Below are 26419 nucleotides of genomic sequence, written 5' to 3'. Positions count from 1 at the left end.
ATTGTTTACTCAAATGTGAAATGTGATTACATGTTTCTTGACAAATATAACCTTCTCTGCAAGGAAAAAAAAAAAAAAAGAGGGAGAAAAAGTGCTAACTGGAAAAAAAAAAAAAAAGTTATTGAACTCACCTCCTTCTTCCTGAACTCTTCTTTCAGCTTTCTGTTTTGCTTCAACGTCTCAGCTGATCTCTGAGACTCCGAGCTTGTGGTACCGCTACCTTTCCTGGAACCCGATTTTGACGATGCACTTTTCCTTCCATCAGAGCTGCCATCTTGTGCCATCTGTCTGGATGATGTCTCTTTGCGGTTTTGAGCCCCTTTCCCGGGCCCGTCTGACGTACTGCTTTTGTCAGAGCCAGAAGGAGGCCTCTCATCAGAACGCAAGAGTTTGGGCTTACCTGGGTTCTCACCGGGGTTGTTACCTGGGAGTAAGGGGGGTGGCATTTCCAGTAACTTCTCCAGCTGGTCGGGATTTTCCAGTTCAGAAATGAGTGAGAACACGGCGGCAGACTGCGTTTCTGGAAACTGCCTGGCAAGGTCCATGAGGAACAGAGAAATGTTGAGGCAGGTGTAGGGCGGGACCCGGTCTGTCAGAGAGGAGAAAGCTATCAGAGGGGCTTCTAAAGGGTACAGGTTGCCTTCAGGAAACCTCACCTCCAGTGCAAACAAATTGTCAGCTAAAGATCCTTGAAGCTGCTCCGTTTTTTTCTTCATCATCTGAACTTCTGGCGTCACGTGCAGTTTGTGGCACTTGTTCCCAAAGCGACAGTTCCCCTTCCTGTAGAATTTGCACACTTCCTGCTCCTCCTGCTTGGGCAGCGCACGTTTTTCAAAATTGATCAGCTTGTTCAGCTCTGGCAGGTCCAAGTGTATCACCCACACCCTGTTCACCAACCTCTCTTCAAACTTCTCCTCGTAGATGGACTCCAAAGCTAGTTTCTCGTCCTGACGCATTTCTGTGATCTCCTCGGGGATATCTGCCTCGTAGGGATCGGAGTCACAAGGGTAGTGAAGGTTCCGGAGTTCGGTCAACAGATATTCAAGGGCAGACCCCACATCTCCGTCACAGACCTGCAGAGCTTCCACACATAGCTGATGGCTGAACCCGCACCTGTGACAATAAGGCACAGTTTCAGTTTCAGTAGCTCAAGGAGGCGTCACTGCGTTCGGACAAATCCATATACGCTACACCACATCTGCCAAGCAGATGCCTGACCAGCAGCATAACCCAACGCGCTTAGTCAGGCCTTGAGAAAAATAAATAAATAAAAAATAATGCAAAAAAATGAATGAATAAATAAATAAATAATAGATAAATACATAAAAAAACTACTACTAATAATAATAAAATGTATAAGGCGCAAAAACTTAATGAAGTCAACTATAAGCGTACAAAAAAAAAAAAAAAAAAAAAAAAAATTATAATAATTTTCAAAAAACAAAACAAATCAAAAAACAAAAAAAAAAAAATAATAATAAAAATAAAATAAATAAATAAATAAATAATACATAAATAGGCACAAAGACTGATTGACTGACTGATATGGATACTTTTATAGCAACTATCCTCAGTCAAAGATGAAGCTCTAAGTGTTTTCTTTAACCCAGATTCATTTGCACAACAGGCTGCCTACCTGGTAAACCAACTGACAGCTACCTTCATCATACATGATACCTTTCCCATGTCATTCATTTCGGCTTCAGTCATGTGTGCACACACAGACACAGACACACACACGTGCACACACACACGCACACAAACACAAGAGTGGATTTTACAATGAAATTTTGCCGGATGACTCTCTTGCTGCCGTGGGTTCTTAAGTTATACATGCACTAAGTGAACGCTGCACACTTGGTTTATCGTCTCATGTGAATAACAAGCCTCCAGACCACCATTCAAGGTCTGGTGGAGGGGGAGAACATTCTGGCAAGTGTGCGACTGGATTCCATTCACTCAGATTCTCTAGCTTCCTAGGCAGACGCCTTATTATTAGGCCATCACTCTGAGACCAGCAAGGTGCTCACTTTTGGCAACTACCAACACGCACCAAGTGGCCCTAAGCTCCTCAAGGAGTCCAAAAGAAAAAGTCAAGTTCAGTCACTGACGCACCAAGGAGTCAAAAGATCTCTGACTACAGTCTGTGCAACATAACAAACAAGTCTTGCCAAAGACAACCTTGTCATAACCATTTAAAAGAAAGAGATTCCATCGTCCTGGAAACATTGAGCAGATGACTACTCCTGGTCAGTATAATAGATGAACAAAAATTAACAACAGAACAAACACAATAAAAAATAGTAAAACTAATAATGATAACAATAATAACAACAGTAACAAGAAGAATAAGAAATGTATAACAGCAGTTCTCTTACAGATTTGCATCCAATACCTTCTTCTGTAAGAGAGAGTGTGTGTGGATGTAGATGTGGATGTGTGTGTGTGTGTGTGAGAGAGAGAGAGAGAGAGAGAGAGAGAGAGAGAGAGAGAGAGAGAGAGAGAGAGAGAGAGAATGAATGAAACAACTGTTTATTCATCTCTTGGCCACTGTCGCTCATGAAAGGGTATCAGAAAAACACATTGAGAGAGAGACAGAGAGAGAGAGAGAGAGAAAGAAAGAGAGAGAGAGAGAGAGAGAGAAGGAGAGAGAGGCAGTGTGTGTGCGTGTGTGCATGTGTGTGTGTGTGTGTGTGATTGTAAGAGTATGTATACATGTGCTTGTATGTACACACACAGGTTCAAGTTTCCTGCAGACACCCCCACCTTTGCAGTTTCTGTAAAGCCACAGGATTGATGTCGAAAACAGGTTTGCTGGCACCCTTCCCTTCACTTCTGGGATTGCCCAGGTGCCTAGCAGCCACAGTCGGAGCGCTCAGAGCATAGGGGTGAGCACTGTCTACAAAAAGAGGAGCCTCCGTCTGCCAGTAATGATCATCGGTCCTTGTGTCCAGTTCGTCGTATTCGGTATCGCTGCGCAGACAACAGGAAACAGTTTTCAGTTTCAGTTTCAGTAGCTCAAGGAGGCGTCACTGCGTTTGGACAAATCCATATACACTACACCACATCTGCCAAGCAGATGCCTGACCAGCAGCGTAACCCAACGCGCTTAGTCAGGCCTTGAGAAAAAAAAAAAGGGTGAATAAATAATAGATAAATACATATAAAAAAAAAAAGAACTACTACTACTAATAATAATATGTATAACGCGCAAAAACTTGATGAAGTCAACTATAAGCGTACATAAATAAATAAATAAATAAATAAACAACAGGAAACAATCAGTTGTTAATGTTATGTACCTTTTTTCTTTTTCTTTTCTTTTTTTTTTTTTTAATGCACCTCCTTCTCTCTGTACTCCTTCGCTCTTATTTCTATTTATTTATTTCTGTATAGTTGGATGTATTATTCTGTGGTACACGCAACTGATTGTGTTTCAGTTTCAATGGAGAGTGTGCATTGGTCTGGGAGTGTTTTTAAGCGGCTTGTGTAAAGCGCAGTGATGACCAACAACGAGTGAATGAACAACATTTCAGTTTCCTGGGTTTTTAACAAAGGATGAAAGAAAATCTGTCTCCTTGCCTTTGTTAGTTTTTAATGCATGACAAAAAAAAAAAAAAGAGAGACTGGATGATGGAACAAATCAAAATAAAATGAGCTGCTAGGTCAGTCTGCAAGATGATCTATATTATATACCTTCATGAATGCAACAAAGACTGTGGACACAATAAATAGTATACTACGTTTTATAAATTTACAGGTGTCGTATTTTCCTAGTGTGTTTTCCTTTTCTAACATTATAGTTTGTAAGTGTAAAAAGGGAACTTAAGATATGTTTGTTACATACCACCACCACCCCACATACCTCTTCGTCAAAAGAAGAATTTGTCAACACACACACATAAACACACACACACACACACTGCCTTACGAAGGTATGTTGTGGTCTTCTCCATGAAGGGTCTTGAGCATGTCCCGCACCATATCCTGGTTTTCTGGCGTCATGTGTATGTGCTGCATTGGGACCTTGACCTTGGGCTCACGACGACTAGCAGACCCTTCAGAGTAGCCTCCTTTAGCCCCCGGTCCAGCCCCAAAATGACCTTGACCTCCTCCTCGACCACCACCACGACCATGTGCCGATCTGAAACCATGGAACCATTAAAGACAATGTTATCAAAAAAAAAAAAAAAAAAAAAAAGGAAGACAAATTGAAAAATTGAAAATTTTGTAATATCTAAAATTTTGAAATCCTCACCAGCCAAGCCAACAAACAACATTTTTTTTAAATTCTCTCTTTATATTGAATTTTGCTTGTCCATATGTCTTTGTATTACCACTGCTCTAGTTCTTGCAATTTTCAATCAACTTATTCTAAATCTTTTCTCTGTTTTCTTTTTTTTTTTTCTTTTTTTTTCTCACTTCTTTTCTTTCGTTGTTTGACTGCATTTTATTACAGTATACTCAAACACCAACATACTGTCAATATATATCAACACTTTTCATTTAGTGAAAGAGCCTGTCACAAAACTTTAATGATTAGAAGGCTCAGATGCCTCCTTGAGAAACTGTAATTTTAACTACTACTGTACTGGCGGAGAGCAAATTGCAAGTTCAAATCATCAAGATTCAAGGCCATATTCATGGGACCATATATATCCCACAACACTCAATGAAAAGACAGTTCTAAATTTTTTCCAATAACACCCAACATCTGATGTGTTTCTGAATTTGAATAACATCCTGGGCATTACTCCCCTTTATATTTTTCATCTGTTTTGTTGGCAGAAAAATGCACTGTATTCAAAATATTAAAAAGTTGTGTTCATGGCTGACCTGATGCAACATATTAAGTTTATACATAGAATAATTTCAAATTTGCTTCCTTGACCAAAAAAGACAATAAGAGAGCAAGGCCTTCAAGGCTCATTTGTGATACACTTAAAAACAAAAAAAAAAGTAATTGTTAAAATGTGTTCTGTATTTGTTATTATAAAGCTTTGAAAAAAAAGAAAAAAATCGTTAAAATGTGTTCTGTATTTGTTATTATAAAGCTTTGGGTAAAAAAAAAGAAAAAAAAAAGCTTCGGGTAAAAAAAGGAAAAAAAAAAGAGGTCTGTGCGCAGATTCGAACCTGGCATGTTCAGGTGGGAAGAAATTGTCTTACTGCACTATTGCGGATCCATGAAAGACGTTAAAAAATTAACATCTAAGCATGTTTTTTAAAAGGCAATAAATCAATTGCGATATTCGTAGTGATAACGCTGTTCAAATCATATCATTTTGGTGCATCTCGGGCATTTAAAAATTCTTTAAGGGCAATTAAGAATTCTTTAAAGTCTGCGGAAAAGGAGACGTGGCTATCACCGCAATCACACAACAACATTTAGACGTTTTTCTCTGGATCTAGATATATGTACAAGTATAGTTACACCTGCCGGGAAAATACAACACAGTCGATTCAATTTCTCTTTTAATTTTATGTTCATCTTTTAAAGTATCCACTTTAAAAGATTCAAAAGCTGTAAACACGTCGATGATGTAGTCTGTGTCACTGTATGTGTTCTGCCCAGAATTTGTACTTCTTTCCATTTAATTGCGAACAAGAAAATCAAGGTCACCCCATCACTCACTAAGCATCGCCAACGCTGCTGCAACTGGAATGTGGTTATATGGTGTTTTCTGAATCCCGGAAATAGCCTCAACAAAATAAACTGTTAATGATACAGGACACACGGCTTAATTCGGGAGACAAACTCTTAATGGTATGACTGTGAAGATTTTTTTTCCTACGATTTTTTTTAGCCAAAGTTGGTATTGACGGACAAAGTATTTCCAGAGAAAATGGCAATGTTTAAGTTTACCGCGGACACACATACATACATACAGACATACATGCATACAGACACACACACAAACACACACACAACCGAACACCGAGTTTACACAAGTGAGTCAAAAAATGTACGCAATCTGTCACAGTCCCTCACTCACATCCTTTAAACAAATTTAAAAACAATCCTTTTCAACCAGTCTCTAAAAAATTAGGGCAATCCATTCCATATCTGTATTCTATGGATTCACATCTATTTCTTCCATGCATGTGTGCACCTACGTGTGTGTGTGCTCTTTGTGTCTGGCTGACGAGTTCCTGAAAACCACTTTGAGAGGTTTGAAAACGCTAAATAAATGTACAACTGTAATTATTGACACAATACTCACGGCTGACCCGTTGGTTTCATCACAGTCTTTCTGTTGCCCCTGTCAGCAGACCCCATCCCCTGCAGGACTGGTCCGTCTATCAGGTCCTCAAACTCCCTGTCAAAATGCTTGCTACCCCCTCCTCCTCCTCCACCTCCATGACCTCCATGGCCTTTGTGACCTCCATGGCCTTGACCTCTTCCACGGTTGAAACGACCACCGCCCCTGTTGGGCTTCCCCCGTCTTCTTTGCACTTGTTTAGACATGGTGTGTTGCTTTCTGGAAACACAATGTTCCATAAATGCCCGTAGTGTAAAGATTCCAGGTGTGCAACCTATACCATGTCTTTCATTTCATTTCAAAGCAATGAGAAATCTGTTCTTAATATAGTGAATTTTTTAAAACTGTCTTCAGTGTCAACAGTTTCATGAATACGTCAAATGAGTAATTTATGGGGCTTTAATTATTAGTTTAAAATTCATTCTTCTTCTTGTTTTAGTAAAAGTACAATTTACATTTTTTTAAATTTCATTTTTCAGAGATGGTAGAGGTTTTTAAGTGTGTGTGTGTATGTGTGTGTGTGTGTGTGTGTGTGTGTGTGTGTGTGTGTGTGTGTGTGTGTGTGTGTGTGTGTGTGTGTGTGTGATATTGAGTGTATGTGTGAAGATTTCAGGGGATTTTCATAAGTTATCAATCAGACAAGGTGAAGAAAAAGGCAAGTCAGACAGCAAGATACAGACAGAACTATTAGACCAAACCAGATGCAGTAGTTTATCCCTTCACAAGACAAACGCACAACCAAGAAAAAAAGGGGACTTTTTTTTTAGCAGCAGCAAACAATATATATATAGATAGACAGACAGATAGATAGATAGATATAGTTATGTTTATCAGGTTCTTGCCTTATTGAAGTGACCAAATGTCCTTTTGAAAAAGAAGAGAAGACCAGAGATAGAATTTTAGAAACACTATAACAGTCTTGTCACAGTCAACTCCTGTCTGGAACCTGCTAACACTGGTAGTACTGGTATATGACTTTAGATGGATCAGAGGATCCAGGAGAAAAAGACTTTTTATCAGCCCACATCAACAACTGCCATCAAATGGGTACCAGGTTTATTCCCAGGAAGTGATAAACTATCCCAGAAAAAAGACTAGAAAAGCCTCTTTCATGAGATCACAGCTCCCTAGTCTGGACTCACCACATGTATAATTAACCATTGCACATCCTCTCCTTCTCCCACACCCCCTTCTTCCAGAGCAACATGCCAACCCCTACCCCCATTCACTTATTCCTCCTCCTTCAGACCTCTGCCCCTTGAGTCTGAAATGAAAGCCTTCCCCCTACAGCCTAACAGAAGTTTGAGTTTATCATGGCTTTGCCAGTTGGGGTCTGTTCACTTGTCATTACTACAGTAGCTAGACTGGCATCACTCCCATTACTGATTATATATATATATATATATATATATAAAAGAAAAAAAAAGATTAAAAAAAAAAGTTCTTGGGAGGGGGGTGGGGCGTGGGGGGGAGGGTATGTTTGTTTCAAATGTTTGCTTGCTGGCACAGAGTCCAAATTATTATTTTAATATACTAAACTTCAAGCTTTAATTCGTGATCAATCACATTCGTGTGTGAAGACATTGATTCAATGACAGGGATGCGCGCAACGCAAATATCAAATACCAACATTCGCAATAGAATTATAGGAATGTGACTGCTGAACGAGGGAAAAAAAAAAAAAAAAAAAAAAAATCTGTCCACAAACTACACAGAACCAGTTTTCAGTGAATCGTGACCTGGCCAAACCTTGCTGGCGTAACACTCAAGTCGGAGCTTTACTACAAGCGGCTCATCTTTCCCCTCCTTTGGTTCCGGCACTTCACAACATCTAGAACTTAAAAGGGAATTTTCCAAACTCTCTCCTGTATACTATCGAAGATGAAGCCTCAGTCACGAAACCGGCAATAACAAAGTTCCAGGAATGCACTATCATGACTATGACAATGCTGTGTGTGCGGCCAGCAAAGAAGCTTCAAATGAGTCAAAAGAAGATAGTAAAACTGCTCATGGGGCACATAACGGTAGCCAAAATAATTAATGTAATGGTGGTTGCAGATTTGTTGGTATCCAGTGAATGTTTCATTTGTAAAGTTCGAGTTCAAACAGCTTTCTTTATGCCCACCTCTACCATGCCAACTTTCTCTTCCATTGACCAAGTGCAGGAAATGACGTCGAGGAAAGGTGTAAATCAACCTCTGTGTTGCAACAAATGCTTCCGGTGTCTCTGACGATGTGCCGATACGAACAGTGAGACAGTGAGATGATACGGTAAATAATCGGAACACAGTAATGACAGCATTCTTTACCATGCACGATACTCGAGCAAGTAACAGACCACTGTTGGTGTGCAATTTTATGTAGCCTGTCCAGTCATGGTTTACGAGTTGCTTGCAAACACTACGTTTACACTATTATCAGTATTGATGTGTTTGACGGTGAACAACTCATTCGGTGCACAAAGGAATATGAAATGAAAAATAAAGTATTTAAAGAAAGCATGATGTGCATCATGTCATTTTACAAAATATGAAAATGCACAAAACTATAAAGTGATAAGAAACTCTATGGAGAGCTGGACAGTACAAGGTCTTCAGAGAAGCCCCCCTCAGTCAAGTGTTTGGCCCATAACTCCTTACACTCAAAGGGGGCCGGGCCGCACCCAGGTCATGATTCCTGGATGCCCATGTATTGGCGCCTTTTCTTTCTGTTTTTTTTCCTGGCACTCAGCAGGTTCAAACCCGGGCCTGCAGGGTGGTCGCCACTTCAGAACTGAGTCACCTTTTCTGGCAGACGTTTTAACCACTGAGCCACCTTGTTTGAGTAGGGAAATTTAATCCTTGTGAAGTTTACTTTCATTCCTCCTCGACCAGATCCAGCTGGAACACTTTTCTGCTGCTTCTGCCATTGCCTTGAAAGCCCATGTCCTCTCTGCCAGAAATCGACAGCTGTTTCATGAGGCTGTAGGCAGATGCGCCCATAAACCCACTTGCACCAATCTCTATGGCGAGGACTTTGGCTTGGAAGCCAGATTCTCAGAGGCTTCTGGCTAGACTAGCATACTTCTCGGTCTTGTAGATGGGGGCTTCCTCCATTCTGCTTTCATATGGCACAGTGAGCTCAGTCAGAATCGCTTGTTTCGTTGCCTTGGAGTGGAGTACTATGTCAGGTTTCATTCTTCCATTTTTATTTAATCTTGAGTAATTTTATTTCTTAGAAATTTATTGCATGTATTATGTGCAGGTTAGTAGATCCCACACAGATGATATGCTGATAACTTATTATGATCCTATGTTTCAGAAAAATGATTTCTCGGCACAAAAGGACAGTCCTTCTTGTGCTGCTGTTCAGTGCAGTTTTCTATGGAGCTGTTCTAATCTTTCACTATCAGAGACAGTACAGCCCTTTACAGATGTTGTACAGTGCTGACAGTGAAGCTCAGAGACTGCTGAAGTTTTTGACATCATATCATTACCAGTGCACCAACACCTTGAATAACTCCAAGACTTTTGTGACCTGGCCTGTATGTGTTGATCAAGATGTTGGCATTAGTTTCGACCCGAAGGTACCCAAACTTGCATATTCCATTGGGTGAGTTTTTGCATCATTTTTTTTTTTTCTGATTGAGAGATGTAAGACTTTAGAAAGAGGGTGTGAAATGTGCTTTCACATGTGCCTGTACATGTTGTTTGTATTTGTGTGGATACATGTGTAAAAACTGAAAGTGTGGTTCGATTCTAATAGAAGAGAGAGGAACAGACAGGGGGGGGTGGGGGGGGGGGATATAGGATCAACTAATGATGCACTCACTCACTCTCTCCTCACATCAATAGCAGGGCCACATGGAGTGGTTTTTATAGAGTGTTTACTTTACAATACAGCACACAATAAAAAGTTCACCCTACACACCCTACACCTTAAGCAGCACCTATAAGCAGCACGGTAAAATTCACCCTAAACCTAAAGCAGCACACCTGGAACACAAACACACAACCAAAACCCAGGTCAGTAAAATCTCAAAATATCCTGACATCACTGACATGAAAGGCCTATACCCTCTCAGCACCTTTCATCACATGTCCACCAGTATGCACTACTCTCACACAAAGATCTATGTGAGGTACAAGCTTCATCAAGCTTACCTGCCACCAGCAGTGACATACCAATTACCATACTGTGTACAAAACATATCACTGACCAATACAACCCTGTGTTCCAACTCATGTTACCCATCATTCAACTTAGTTAACTGTGTGCTACCATTACCAAACAAATCTCTTTGTATTCACAAAGTATGCCACCAACACAAGTACATGAAAGGAAATCATTACTTCCAACATATCTGGTACACAGCAATGTGCAACAACATAGCACTGACCCTCAATGCTCTCATAGTTTGCCAACTCACTAATCACATTACAATGTTCCTTCCCGCTTTGTCTGAACAAAGTAAACCACTGACACAAAGCACAACTCCTACACATGTTACCACAACTACCAATAACTCAAACATGTGTTCCACAACACTTGCTGCTACCCCCATGTGCACACACACATGAAAAACCCTCAACACACACTGACAGTGTGTTAGCCCATAGATCTGTTCAGTCCACACTGAACCAACACCACCTACTATATACAAAACAAGTAAGTAATACATCAAGAATACAGAACAAGATATCTGTAACAAAATAGAGGGGTGGGGGTGGGGGGGGGACTCAAAAGTTATAGGCAGTACTTCCCTCACTTAATGGTACTTTCAAACGTTAACCCTTTATTTCACAATCCACAAGATCAATCAACACAGGCTGCCACTGACAAAACATATTTCCCAACACAAATAAGTTATCAACAATAAAAAAAAAAACATAAATCTGTACAACACCAGACAGTTTTCCATGTGTGACCTCCAACTTGCTGCGTCACTCAGTCGGCTTCCAGTCATCTTCTCTTGGGGCATTTCAAACTGCTGAACTAAAGGTTAATTTTCCCAAAACTCTCTCTGTATACTAATGTAAACATGAAGCCTCATCACGAACCCAAAAAAAGTTGAATGAAATAAGACAATCTTGTTGTCCCAAAGAACTTCATAATGGTCAAAGACGACAGTATCACTGCTTGAATCCAAGTAGCCAATCAAAAGACTTGTCAGATTTTCGCTACAAATTTCATGAAACCGATTTCAAACATTTTCTATATGCCCACATCTACCATGCCATTTCTCTCTACCAAGGGGAATGGGAGACGGTGACAATCAACCCTGGGCCTGCTTCCGTGCTTGATCGACGTTACGAAATAGCAGTAAAACGTTTCGACCATAAGCTTCGTTTCCAGACGATACCCGCACTACCTCAGACCATGTTGTGTGAATTCAGTGTAGCCTGGCCACATGGACAGTGCCGCCACACGGGATTACACATCAGTATTGATGTGTTTGACGTAACACATTCGGTGCGACAAGTATGAACTGAAACTAGTATTTAATAGGCTGTGTGCACTGTCATTTTCATTGAAATGCCACAAAGTGATAGAACTCTATGGAGAGTGGACAGCAGTTCAGGCCCCCTCACAAGTGTTTGGCCCAAACCTAATAAAGGGGGGGGGGGCACCAGGTCATGAGGGAGAGGACGTGGGACTCAGAGTTGGCTGAGGTGGTGCCTAGAACATACTTCTGGCACTACTATAAGCACCTGTTTAGTAGTGAAATAATAATTTATAAGTGTACTTTATCCACTGACCAGATTAGAGAATCACATTGATTCGAACTTCTTCAGTTCTGTTTTGGCTGCAGTGATGCAGGTGTCTTGAAAAAGAACAATAAGGCCAATAACAACACCTTTTGAAGCCTTTCATATTGCAAACTTTGAGTTTGAACTTTCTTCAGTTTGTCTCCTTTAATCCTGTCAGTCTGTCTTCTCTCTTAGATGGGTCCTCATCTGCTTTCATACACAGTAGCTCAGTCATTGTTTCCGTGCCTATGGAGTGATAACATATATCAGAGTCATTTATTTTCATAACTGAGTAATTTTTTCTTAAATTTTGCAATGTATTATGTGCAGTTAAGATCCACAAGATGTTGTTTGATACTCTTATGTAACTTGTTATTTTCCGCCCATAAACATTTTTGCCTCTTGTTGTGATTTTCTATGCTGTAATCTATTCACACAAACAGTACAGCCGTACGATGTTGTACATTGACACATACTCAGAACTGTGAAAATTTGAATCATCCCATGCAGACAACACCTTATAATCCCATGCTTTTGATGACTGGCACTGAGTGATCAAGATTGGTGGAATAGTTGAACCCGAAGGACCCAAACTTCAATCCAGGGACAAGTTTTTCCCATTGCTTTTTCCCTCTGATGAGAGGACGATTAGAAAGGGTTGGAAAAGTTTACAAAGATGACATGTACATGTGTATGTAATTTTGTGAACTGTTTAATTACATATTTGTTTGCTATTTACACATAGAAAAAATCAAATTATTCAAATCTTCATTTACGTTTTGGCCATAGCGGTTCTGAAAAAGAACCCAATATTACCAATAACATACCCATTGTAGCTTTGCAATTAAATTGATTGCTTTCTTCATTGTCTCCTTATCCATCCTCTTCAATGTCTCCTGAGAATCCCAGTCATTGTTTAGCATTTGTAATACTTTCGAGATCTCTATATAACGATTTCTTCTACTGCTTTTGCATATGTCAGAAACAATTTGCTACAGAAGAACCCCTACTTTGCCTTAATTTTTAATCTGTATGCAATCAAGAAAAGTCAGATGATTTGTCATGACATACTAGAACAGGAAAAATGAATCATCCCTTGCAGACAATTCATTTCTTTGATTTGGAGTGACTCAGAAAGTGCCACTGCTTGTGAATCAAAATACTGTGAGTAACAGCCGCATGATGGTAATATATTACTTATCAAGTAATCTATTCTTCTTCGTGCCAGCACCCGCATGCAGTTTGTGTAGGAATGCGTGAGCATTCCTTCGTCCGGAGAGAGTTAATCATACTGGTACTAGACTGAAACTAGTACTATATACCAGTTGACAATTATGCCACTAATACCAGCTACTGATGAGTGCAACAGATGAGTGGTTAAAGCAGACTTTCAATCTGAGGGTACTGGGTATGAATCTTAGTCATGACACCTGGTGGGAAAAGATTTTTTCAATCTCCCAGGTCAACAGTTGTGCAGGCCGTCTTGTGCCCGAACCCCCTTGGTGTGTACATGCATGCAGTAGATCAAATTAGCTGGTTAGAGATCTCATAATTCATATCGGCGTTCTGTGAGTCATGGAAATAAGAGCATACCCAGCATTTACTCCCTCTCGAGTATAGCTGCCTACATGGTGGGATAAAAACAGTTACACAAGTAAAAGCTGACTTGAACAGGCGAGTGAATGTGGGAGTTGTAGCCCATGATTGTAAAAGAAAAAAATAACTGCCTCCAGCATTTTATTAAATGGAATTACTGTTATGTTTCAGTCCATTACCAGAATTCCACTTTGAAGAGGCGCTGTCTCAGAATCTCTCCATACGTCAGCTGGTGTTTTTACCCAAATCAGCAAAAGTGACTCCACAGAAACTGTTACAGCTCAACACTACAGTGTATCGAACAACAGTGGTGCCCAACGATCCATCAGACTTCAGTCGCAATTCCTATGACATGAACACAGTCAACAGCATCATGTCCAAGCTGGGACATCGCCATGTGGACCTCTTGAAGCTGGAGCATATAGAGGATGTGACTCACTCATTTGAGATTCCCTATTTCATGGCCAAGGATGGAATCCTGACCCGTTTTGATCAGCTGCATATTGTGATTGAAATTGGTGAGCTGTGGGCAGTGTGTTTTATCAGTGTGGCTTGACATGGAGTTGGATGCATTTTTTTTTTGGTGTCATAATGTCAGTCATTATTTTGTCATAAGTAGTATTTTCAGATTAAATTACCAATATACAGTAGTGAATGGGTCTTTCATTGGCTAAACCAGGTTAAATAAGCACATTCCAGCTGTACAGATGATAATCACAAAGAAGGTAGAAGAGAAGTGAGAAGCACTGTTTTTGTTCTTCTTCTTCTGCGTTCGTGGGCTGCAACTCCCACGTTCATTCGTATATACGCGAGTGGGCTTTTACGTGTATGACCGTTTTTACCCCACCATGTAGGCAGCCATACTCCGCTTTCGGGGGTGTGCGTGCTGGGTATGTTCTTGTTTCCATAACCCACCAAACGCTGACATGGATTACAGGATCTTTAACGTGCGTATTTGATTTTCTGCTTGCGTATACACACGAAGGGGGTTCAGGCACTAGCAGGTCTGCACATATGTTGACCTGGGAGATCGTAAAAATCTCCACCCTTTACCCACCAGGTGCCGTCACCATGATTCGAACCCGGGACCACCAGATTGAAAGTCCAATGCTTTAACCATTCGGCTACTGCGCCCGTCAGAATCACTGTTCAAACACAGATTAATTCTTGTCTTTCACGTTTCTTCATCACCATACTGGTTATGAAACACACTTGATCTGACTAACCGTAAGTCTTATGATTTAACTTTAAGCCTCAAGAAAGTATCATTTACATATGTTAATGACTTGCTGTGCAGAAATTAACGTTAAGCCTCAAGAAAGTATAATCTACACATACTGATGTCTTGCTGTGCAGACAAGGTGGACGAGATTATATTAATGACTTTCTGTGCTGGTATTAACTTTAATCCTGAAGAAGGTATAATTTACATATATTGACTTCATGTGCAGACATTAACTTTAAGCCTCAAGAAAGTATATTTTACATATATATTGATGGCTTGCTGTACATCCATTAACTTTAAGCCTCAAGAAAGTATAATTTACATATATATATATATATATATATATATATATATTAATGACTTGCTGTGCAGACATTACCTTAAAGCCTCAAGAAAGTATAATCTACATATATTAACGACTTGCTGTGCAGAGATTAACGTTAAGCCTCAAGAATGTATAATCTGCACATACTGATGTCTTGCTGTGCAGACAAGGTGGACGAGAGCTACCTGTACAACTGGTACAAGACGGTGTACGTGCTGTTCCACCAGGCTGGCTTCCGTCTGTATCACACGTCCGCCTCCAGCCCTCTGTGCCTCCAGGTGACCATGATGGAGTCGTGCCACTACTTCATGTCCTGGGTGCGTGACCCAGGGCCTCAGGCAGCCGTCCTCTACCCACCCGCCATGGATGGTGAGCAGTTTCAGTTTCAGTTTCAGTAGCTCAAGGAGGCGTCACTGCGTTCGGATAAATCCATATACGCTGCACCACATCTGCCAAGCAGATGCCTGACCAGCAGCCTAACCCAACGCGCAAGGTGAGCAGATCAGTGGGTTACAGTGATGTTCATGTGAACACAGTGTTACAGGTAGTAAGCAGATACGATTCATATGAACACAATGGTATAGGTAGTAAGCAGATGATACTCATATTAATACAGTGTTAAAAGGTAGTAAGCAGGTGGTGGGTTACAGTAATGTTTATATGAACACAGTGTTATAGGTAGTAAGCAGATGATATTCATATGAACGCAAAGTTATAGGTAGTAAGCAGATGAATAGAATAGAATAGATTTTGTCATGAAAACTTAAGGTTTATAAGATACAGGCGCAATGGTAAATGAATGAATGAATGAAAAACACACAATTAATCAATCAGTTAATGCAATAAATTGCAGCAGCATTCATAAACAAATTTTCCTAATCTTGTTTGTATATATTCATCATCTGTTAGCATCACCTGAATTTTGAATATCTTTTAAAAATTGTTGCCTTATATTTAATACAATGATCAAGAAGATGGATTTCGTCTTCCAGTATGTTACACTTGTTGCACAATCTGTCTTCTTGTGGAATATTTAAATATCTACCTTTCTCAATCCTTAGGTCATGCGCGCTTATTCTGAGTTTCGTTAAAGCTTGTCTGTGTTTTGTATCTGATATATTTAAAAGATAGGTTTCAGTTTTGTACTCTGCTACAATCATATTTTAAAATTTTAGCTTTAATGTTTTTTTTCTCTTTTATCTTTCCAGTATTTGATATATTAATTTTTTAATTTTTTATGTACGACATATTTCAGTCTATGTACGCTGAATGTGAATTGGTTTTTCCAAATGTGATCAAGGCCTATAATTTCGAGTAACTTTCTAACAAATATCAACCATGGGGAAGTTGTATTTTCTTGTTGGTACATGGACTTATATAATTTGTTGATGAGGGAAGTTTCTGGTAATTGAATTATGTGAATCCAATATGTAATAATTTGGCATATTATCTTTAAACTTATTGGGAATCTGCCCAATTCACCTAACACAGGAAGCACCATAGCTTTTTTGTGTACTCCAATATTTGCTTACAGAATTTAATGTGTAATTTTTCATGTGGAAACTTATTCGATAAGCAGTCATCAAAAAGATGTGCTAAATCGAAAGAATCATCCGGTTTGACTTGGTAAGGTACCTCCACCCCATAAATTGATATTGGCGTTATCAAAGTATCACACAGCTTAGATATGGTACCTGGATTGATGTTCTTCGTAAAGTATGCAATGCTTTGTTTGCATGATATTCATATGAATACAGTGTTACAAGTAGTAAGCAGATGGTAGATTACAGTGATATTCATTTGAACAGTGTTATAAGTAGTAAGTAGATGGTGGATTACAGTGATATTCATGTGAACATAGTTATAGGTAGTAAGCAGATGATGGATTACGGTGATATTCATGTGAACACAGTTATAGGTAGTAAGCAGATGATGGATTACGGTGATATTCATGTGAACACAGTTATAGGTAGTAAGCAGATGGTGGGTTACAGTGATATTCATGTGAGCACAGTTATAGGTAGTAAGCAGATGGTGGGTTACGGTGATATTCATGTGTACACAGTTATAGGTAGTAAGCAGATGGTGGGTTACAGTGATATTCATGTGAGCACAGTTATAGGTAGTAAGCAGATGGTGGGTTACGGTGATATTCATGTGTACACAGTTATAGGTAGTAAGCAGATGGTGGGTTACGGTGATATTCATGTGAACACAGTTATAGGTAGTAAGCAGATGGTGGGTTACGGTGATATTCATGTGAACACAGTTATAGGTAGTAAGCAGATGGTGGATTACGGTGATATTCATATGAATACAGTGTTATAGGTAGCAAGCAGATTGTGGATTACAGTGATGTTCATATGAATGAGATGGTGGATTACAGTTATATTGATATGAACATGGTGCTGTAGATGGTTAGCAAAAAGTGGATTATAGTTATATTCATATGAACATTGTGCTATAGATGGTAAGAAGGTGGATTATTGTGACATTCATGAGAACAAGATGCTGTAGATGGTAAGCAAATTTTGGATTACAGTGATGTTCACGTGAACACGTACAGTGCTGTAGATGGTGGATTGCAGTGATGTTCATGTGAACACGTACAGTGCTGTAGATGGTAAGCGAATGATGGATTGCAGTGATGTTCATGTGAACACGTACAGTGCTGCAGATGGTGGATTGCAGTGATGTTCATGTGAACACGTACAGTGCTGTAGATGGTAAGCGAATGATGGATTGCAGTGATGTTCATGTGAACACGTACAGTGCTGCAGATGGTGGATTGCAGTGATGTTCATGTGAACACGTACAGTGCTGCAGATGGTAAGCGAATGATGGATTGCAGTGATGTTCATGTGAACACGTACAGTGCTGTAGATGGTAAGCGAATGATGGATTGCAGTGATGTTCATGTGAACACGTACAGTGCTGCAGATGGTAAGCGAATGATGGATTGCAGTGATGTTCATGTGAACACGTACAGTGCTGTAGATGGTAAGCGAATGATGGATTGCAGTGATGTTCATGTGAACACGTACAGTGCTGTAGATGGTAAGCGAATGATGGATTGCAGTGATGTTCATGTGAACACGTACAGTGCTGTAGATGGTGGATTACAGTGATGTTCACGTGAACACGTACAGTGCTGTAGATGGTGGATTGCAGTGATGTTCATGTGAACACGTACAGTGCTGTAGATGGTAAGCGAATGATGGATTGCAGTGATGTTCATGTGAACACGTACAGTGCTGTAGATGGTAAGCGAATGATGGATTGCAGTGATGTTCATGTGAACACGTACAGTGCTGTAGATGGTGGATTGCAGTGATGTTCATGTGAACACGTACAGTGCTGTAGATGGTAAGCGAATGATGGATTGCAGTGATGTTCATGTGAACACGTACAGTGCTGTAGATGGTGGATTGCAGTGATGTTCATGTGAACACGTACAGTGCTGTAGATGGTAAGCGAATGATGGATTGCAGTGATATTCATGTGAACACATTGTTATAGGTAGTAAGCAGATGGTGGATTATAGTGACATTCATATTACCGGTAACATGGTGATATAGATGGTTATCAGAATGTGAATTTTAGTTAAATTCATGTGAACACGGTGCTGTAGATGGTAAGCAGAGGGTGGATTATTGTTCGGTTCATATGAACATGGTACTATAGATGGTAAGCAGATGGTGGATTACAGTGATATTCACATGAACAAGGGGCATCATTGTTCTATTCCAGTAGGCTATGGATGGAAAGCAGATGCTGGAACACTGTTAACATTCATAGTGACGAAGTGAGTTTACTAGTTTGGGCTGTTCTTTCTCCATTCTTGGGCTTCATCATACGTCTTGCCCAAACCTTCACTTCCACTTGACACATACTTTTTACCCCACTTGTGTCAAGTGGAAGTGACGGTTTGGGCAAGACGTAGGGGAAAAGAATAACATCTATTTGGTGTCATATACTGTACCATGTCAAACTGATGCAAACTAGGCCTATGGTTTGCTCTGTTTGGCCAGATTTCGCGCGGCTAACAGTGAAAAGACGCCCCTCTTAGTCTGGAGATAGACTGGGTCTTTTTACCCCACTTGTGTCAAGTGGAAGTGAAGGTTTGGGCAAGATGTAGGGGAAAAGAATAACATCTATCTAGACTGGGTCTTTTTATCCCACTTGTGTCAAGTGGAAGTGAAGGTTTGGGCAAGACGTAAGGGAAAAGAATAACATCTATCTAGACTGGGTCTTTTTATCCCACTTGTGTCAAGTGGAAGTGAAGGTTTGGGCAAGATGTAGGGGAAAAGAATAACATCTATCTAGACTGGGTCTTTTTACTCCATTTGTGTCAGGTGGAAGGGAAGGTTTGGGCAGGGGAAAAGAATAACATCTATCTAGACAAGGCCTTGACTAAGCACGTTGGGTTACGCTGCTGGTCAGGCATCTGCTTGGCAGATGTGGTGTAGCGTATATGGATTTGTCCGAACGCAGTGACGCCTCCTTGAGCTACTGATACTGAATCTGAAACTGGGCTTCATCTCCCTTGGTCACTCTGTCTATAGCTTTGACTGGGCTTTTGTATGGTTGACTTTTTACCCCACTTGAGTCAAGTGGGAGTGAAGGTTTGGGCAAGACGGAGGGGAAAAGAATAACATCTGTCTAGACTGGGTCAAAAGAAAAGGCTCACAGTGCATTGTCACCATGGAACATGCATGATTACTTGAACAAAAATGGGGGATTGAGCTGTTCATTGTATTTATCATGGTATTCACAGTCACTCACTTGAGTTCATTCAGTAGCTTTCTGTCTGTCTGTGGCAGGGTCAGAGGAGAGTGAGGCGCAGAGACTGAAGGATTTTCTGGACCTGCCGGAACAGTTGAACGAAGATGTGATCTCAGTGGTGCTGTCATCGTCTGTTATGTTACGTCTCTCTCGGCAGGTGGTCATGTTGGGCTCAGACAACTGCCACATTCTTGTCTTCCAGTAGGTTTTGTTTCTCTGTGTGTGTGTGTGTGTGTGTGTGGTGGTGGGGATGGGGGTGTGGTGGGGGGATGGGTGGTATGTCTGTCAGGTGGTTGAGTGAATGGTGGGTGAAGTATATACTTTTGTAGTGTTTATGTGTGTTTGTATGCATATGTGTGGATTTGATGAATATTCATGAACTGGTGCCTGATGTCTTTAACTGACAGGCATGCTTATCAGTATTTGCACAATTACATATGTGCATATTGAGTGTCTCTCTCTCGCTCTCTCTCTCTCTCTCTCTCTCTCTCTGTATATCTCTCTTGATATATATTTATATCTATCTATCTTTCTGAATATATATATATATATATATATATATATATATATATATTTATATATACATATATGCACCTCCCTGTTTTGATTGTCCGCAGGTTCAAGACAGGTTCTGTGGTTGTGGAAGAGGTTTCAGCGCTTCATGTCAGGTGTTCAGTTGTTGTCCTGACGCCTTTAACTGGGAAACAGGAAGACCAGAGCCTCTCTTCATTCAGTGTCAGGTACGTTGGGTGTGGCTGTTAACAAAGGGAAAGCTACTTTTTTCATTCTTCTGTGGATGGTTTGTGGCATATTGCCGTCAAAAGAGGGTGTTAGCTAGCGGGACAAAGGGGAGGTTACCTACTTCCGGGAGGTTATCAGCCGTAGTTGCTCTCTTTTTCTCCGCATAGGCGGATAGTAGTTTGCACAGGACAGGAATGTCGGACCCCTGTCAGAGTCTGCACTAGTTGGGTCACGGTAAGTATGTTATTTAAACGTAATTTTAGATAGAAAATTTCCTATAGTCGCTGTCTACCCAAAAGTCAGTTTTTAGCTTAATTATTTATCAAGGGAAATAAGGATTATAAACAGAGAATACTGTGCAGGATTATAAACAGAGGATAAGTTATAACTTTGTAATATCAGACAAATGAAAACAGTGTTTGTACTGAAGATAATGTTTTACTTTATAAGATCCATCCAGCAGCAAACAGCACAAAATATCCCTCAATACAGATATAGCATTAAAAAAAAAAGAAGAAAAAAAAAAAAGCATATCATAGGTATTATCAGTTCTACATTTTTGAAGAGCGGAAGGTATGGGAGTCTGATTGAGTGTCATTCTAGAGTATGTGTTGGACTTAACACACACAAAAAAGGACTTGGTGTGAACAGTGTAGTGGTCCAGTTTTGTCCAGTAGTTAACTGTGGAGTCTGGCCAGCACAAGCGATTGCATCATCTTTAAAAATAAATCTGGCATCATGGTCAGGAAGCAGCCATTGCTTCTGAGGTTCCTTATGAATGAATGAATGATTTGGATGATATGGATACTTATATAGCGTCTATCCTCATATATATAATTTACAAATACACGGTCATTTGCACAACAGGCTGCCTACCTGGGTAGAGCCAACTGACGGCTGCCACTGGGTGTTCATCATTCATTTCCTGTGTCATTTAATCAGATTTCAGGCATGCACCTATACATGCTCAGACAGACAGGTAACATTTTACGTGTATGACTGTTTTGTTTATTCACCCTGCCATGTAGGCAGCCATACTATGTTTTTGGGGGTGTGCATGCTGGGTATGTTCTTGTTTCCATAACCCACTGAACGCTGAGATGGATTACAGGATCTTTAACATGCGTATTTGATCTTCTCCATGCGTATACCCATGAAGGGGTTCAGGCACTAGCAGGCCTGTACAAATGTTGACCTGGGAGATCGGAAAAATCTCCACCCGTTAACAACTAGGTGCTGTCACCAAGATTCCAACCTGGGACCCTTGGATTCAAAGTCCAACGCTTTAACCACTCACTTCTTGAAACTGTCTTTCCTTGCATACAATGATCCTTACTGTCACTTCCACCCTGACTCACTTTGTGTGAAGACCTCTCTTCCTGGGGCCTATAGTTGAAAAGAATACACTGTTTTAAAGTCCAACCTGTGTTCTCAGTGGATGTAATGAATGAAACTTACAACACCAACACCAATACCAACAAGTGAACAAGAGTGATGAAAAACAGGGCTCCACAAGGAGTGGCCAAGACCATGACGTTGTCAGAAGGACTGTCCAGACTCCTGCCTGGTGGGGAGCACACCAGCATCATCTACATCAACCTGGGCAGCTCAGGGTGGTCGGTCCTCTCCGCCCTGATGGAGTCCGGGGATGTGCAGGTCAGTATAACAACAACTGATTGTTGCGATTCAGTGAGTACGTATTGTTATTGTATCCTCCACACCCCAAAAGGGACAAAAGGATTAAATTTCTCTGAATCTTTTATTGTCTGGTTCTTCACTGAAACGAAGACCCCACAGTTGTTGACAAATGATTCTGCTTTTCAAGGCAAAATGAAAGCAATAAAATAGTTACAGATACCTTTGCTCCAACTGGTCCATCCTTTTTTTTTCTCCTCATAGGATTTCTTGTTGCCCACTCATAAAATCAGTTTCTTTTGATTAAAAAATTGAAGGAAATGAATTGTGTAAATTTTACCAGTGAACAGCAAGTGCAGATTTTATTGTATTTTTCATTGGAACACACAAATTGTGTGTGTAGGTGTGTACTCATAAAACATTCTTTACTTTCAGCATATGAAGCAGCTGGTGTTGGTGGCTCCAGTCTACCCGGCGCACGACTCCAACAAGCACAAGGTAGCCCAGGTGCTCCGGCAGCGCTACAGTGAGCTGAAGCGTCTCACTGCATTTCACCTGACTCTGAGTGAGGCCACCACTCAACTCCACGGCTCTCTGGGGTTTAGGAGAGACAGGAACGTTTTGCAGATGAGCTTTGTGAAAAGTTGATGAAGCGGTAGTCTGTGTGTGTGTGTGTTTGTGTGTGTGTGTGTGTGTGTGTTGAGGGGATTGGGTGTATCATCAGGTGCAGGTGTGTGTGTGTGTGTGTGTTAGGGGGAAGGGATTTGATGTGTATCATTGGGTGCAGGTGTGTGTGTGTGTGTGTGTGTGGAGAAATGGAAAGGAGGACAGGTTGAGTGCGTATTCCCAGTACAGCAGGTTGGGTGTGTATTCCTTGGTGCAGTTTATGTGTGTATATTGTTTTGTTGGGAAGTGGAGACGGTGGCAGGTTGGGTGTGCATTCCCTGGTGTAGTTTGTGCAGGCCTGGTGCAGGCCTTTTTCAAGGCCTGACTAAGCGCGTTGGGTTAGGCTGCTGGTCAGGCATCTGCTTGGCAGATGTGGTGTAGCGTATTTGGATTTGACTGAAAGCAGTGACGCCTCCTTGAGCTACTGATACTGATAATGTAGTTTGTGTGTGTGTGTGTGTATGTGTGTGTGTGCGCATGCAATGTTGGGGAGTGGAGAGGGAGGTAGTTTGGGTGTGTATTCCTTGGTGCAGTTTATGTGTGCACTTTGTTTTGTTGGGAAGTGGGGAGGGTGGCAGGTTGGGTGTGTATTCCCTGGTGCAGTTTGTGCATGTGTGTGTGTGTGTGTGTGTGTGTGTGTGTGTGTGTGTGTGTGGTTATTGGGATATGGGGAGGAGTAGGGGGAGAGATTGGGTGCTCATTCCCCGGTCAGGCACATATGTGTGTGTGTGCATGTGCATGAACAAGTCTGCAGATGGTTACCAGAGAGAGAAGGTGGAGATAATTTGCCGGGGGTAACGGGTGCTCCCCAGATTACACATTCCGCTCCAGCATTACCATTTTTCTACGTTACCTTGCCGTATTAGTTCTTTCACCATCATTTATCGTTGCTGTAAGCCCCTGTAAGCCTGGGCTGGGTTGTACAGGTGACCCAAGCAGTTTGAAGTTTAATAAACTCTGACTCCTATTTGAGCATGGAGGTTTACAGTATTACTCAAGAAAAAGCATGCCAGACTCATGAACATATGCAAATAGCAAAGTAATAAAAAGTTGTTGAATGAAATTGAACAACATTTTCCCTGTTTTATAACTTGCTTGATTTCAGCTGCACATTTTACTGCCACCTAGCAAATTGCAGAAACTGAAAACAGATTTTAGAGCAGCATACTCTTATGTAATTCAGCATACATGGATATTCCATAATAAAATGAAATTGGCCTCCATAATGACTGACATATTACACTCATTGTGGATTTGATTTACATGGCATGCCATTTCAGCTCCCCAGTTCAGTCTGTAATTTGTGATTTCTGCATCTGAATTTCAAAACTAATAACATATGTGTCTGGTAAATATGATGTCTCCTCAGAAAAAAACAACATGTTCATAACTTTATACATGTATTATTAAACTCAAGTGCTTCTCTCCACATACACAGACACAATTGTAAACAGTTTCGTTTGATGGTGTTAACCCATTTTGAAAAATACATACCACTTGTGCGTAAAGTAAACAAAGTAGCATATAATTGCTGTGCGTTAAGAATTATCCAGAGTCAGTACAGTTAGTTTAGACTTTGGAAAATTCTCAGTGCCAAGCAAACTTGGCACTGCTGAGATAATTTATGTAACCCAGGTCCAAAGTCTAAAGCAATAAATTATACACATGAAAGAATGTCTGTGTCTACACGTTTGTCTTCCAGCTGTGAAAACAAATCACAAGTTGTACTTACTTGCCATGGAGTGTTTGAAAATGATACGTTCCAATTCATATCACTCTGATTTGCTTATTTTTTGTGATAGAGAATACACAGATGTGGATTTTTTTTCTCCTGTGATGTAAACTTTATATTATTTATACTTTTACTGGTTCTCATGTGAGACTGTGATTTTTGCACCCCAAGTTTACCTTAAGTACATTTTTACAGGCTAGTATGTGTGCCATACACACACATATCTTTTGACAGGATGGGAACAGTAGCTGAATGGTTTGAATGTTTGAATTGCATTCTGAGGGTTCTGGGTTCAAGCCTGGAATTATATAGTGGGTTAAGTGTGGAGTTTTTTTTATATCTCCCAGGTCAGCATATGAATATATTCACGCACACATGCAGAATATGAAACATGCATGTTACTGCTAAATATAACCTTAATCCATATCAGCCTTTCTGGGGTTTTGTTTGTTTGTTTGTTGTTGTTGTTTTTTTTACTTGTTAATATTTTTCTTTCTCTCTTTTCTTCACTTACTTCTTCACAGTACTGTTCTAATGTTAAAAAAAAAATTTGAGAGTCACCTGGCCCATTATCATACTTAATGTACAATATCAACAGTTGTATGTTATCCGAAAGAGCTTGCATGCTCGTATTCAAACTGCTTGTCCCAGGTATCGGAACTGCATTTGTGTCATTATTTCATTTCAAAGTTTTACGTAAACCTAGGGAAGGCTGTTAAGGGTTTTTGTGAAGGACGGGCCTCTGCTCACTTTTTTTTCCTCCTGAAGCAAATGTGGTGTACATCTGTGGTTTAATACACCCACTTTGACACCATCTTGAAACTAACACTGTCTCATTGTACCCATCCAAAACCCTCTTATCATGTTTGGATTCAAATCAAATGGTGCTCATGCTGTTGACACCTGAGTGAAATCAAGCAAACCAGTAACAATTTTTTCCTTGTACAGATTATGAATTGTTCCTGTATCTTTTATCATTTATAGCCTTGTTGGTAACCTTTGTGTGTAGATTTAAGTTGCTTGTTTTGTTGTTGTTGTTGTTTTTTGTAAGACAAGTGATCACTTTCATTCCAGGGTACTAATCTTCAAATACTCATGTAATAAGACCTCTGAATTGAACAGTCAATAAATATGCTTGTCATTTTCTTTTGCCTCACACTCATTTCTGTTTTAGGATAGACCAGACTCATTGTGTGGTGGTAATGCATTTGACTAGGAAGCAGTTCTCCATGGGTTAGAGTCCCATGTAATATATCATGAACTGGGATCCCCCACCCCACCCCCACCAGACCTTGAGTGGTGGTCTGGGTGTTAGTCATTCAGATGAGATGATAAACCAATGTCCAGTTTACAGCATGCACTACGCACATGTCAGTGAACCCATTGCTTTGAAAGTATTGTTTTGTGGAAAAGATCCACTTTGATAAGTAAAATAAATATGGTGTAGACATTTTTTTTTTTTCTAAAAAAAGTGGATAGTGGTGCACTGTGGCAACATACTCTCCTGAGGGAGAGCAACTTGAATGAATGTCAGAGATAAATCTGTTGTTAAAACAACAAAAATTGAGAGGGAAGGCCTTCAAGACTCACTTGTGATTAAATTTAGAAATTAGATTTTTTTTTTTTAATTTACAAAATTTAATTATTAAAATTGTGTTCTGTATTTCATATTATATAGCTTTGGGCTGTTGTTGTTTGTTTGTTGTTGTTTTTTGTTTTTTTTTG

The 26419-nt window shown here is 40.3% G+C and overlaps 2 protein-coding genes across 3 annotated transcripts in view; one reads left to right on the top strand and one right to left on the bottom strand.

The window, feature by feature from the left end:
* The window catches only part of LOC143281390 (putative ATP-dependent RNA helicase DHX57), a 44864-nt gene extending 36460 nt beyond the window's left edge, over positions 1–8404 (bottom strand). The window contains exons 1-5 of the mRNA XM_076586597.1: positions 7979–8404; positions 6222–6479; positions 3932–4144; positions 2767–2973; positions 132–1113 (exon numbers count right to left, since the gene is read on the bottom strand). Coding sequence (XP_076442712.1) covers positions 132–1113; positions 2767–2973; positions 3932–4144; positions 6222–6466 — 1647 coding nt within the window. The 5' untranslated portion in view covers positions 6467–6479; positions 7979–8404. The remainder of the gene's footprint in view (positions 1–131; positions 1114–2766; positions 2974–3931; positions 4145–6221; positions 6480–7978) is intronic.
* Positions 8405–8434: 30 nt separating this feature from the next.
* Positions 8435–26362, top strand: LOC143280864 (uncharacterized). Of its 2 annotated transcripts, XM_076585592.1 has the most exons (8): positions 8435–8531; positions 9561–9851; positions 13757–14103; positions 15301–15504; positions 19959–20121; positions 20538–20660; positions 22167–22317; positions 22732–26362. In XM_076585592.1, the coding sequence occupies exons 1-8, from the start codon at positions 8524–8526 to the stop codon at positions 22942–22944; spliced, it is 1500 nt and encodes a 499-aa protein (XP_076441707.1). In that variant the 5' UTR covers positions 8435–8523; the 3' UTR covers positions 22945–26362. The 2 variants fall into 2 exon arrangements, with proteins under 2 accessions (XP_076441707.1, XP_076441708.1); XM_076585593.1 differs by lacking the exon at positions 9561–9851 and having other exon boundaries at positions 8470–8531.
* Positions 26363–26419: the final 57 nt, after the last annotated feature.

Source organism: Babylonia areolata, chromosome 4 (genome assembly GCF_041734735.1).
Source record: "Babylonia areolata isolate BAREFJ2019XMU chromosome 4, ASM4173473v1, whole genome shotgun sequence".
In the NCBI taxonomy this organism is placed as follows: Eukaryota; Metazoa; Mollusca; class Gastropoda; order Neogastropoda; family Buccinidae; genus Babylonia; species Babylonia areolata.
The sequence above is the reverse complement of the archived record's forward strand: the minus strand, read 5'-3'. Positions and strand labels throughout refer to the sequence as shown.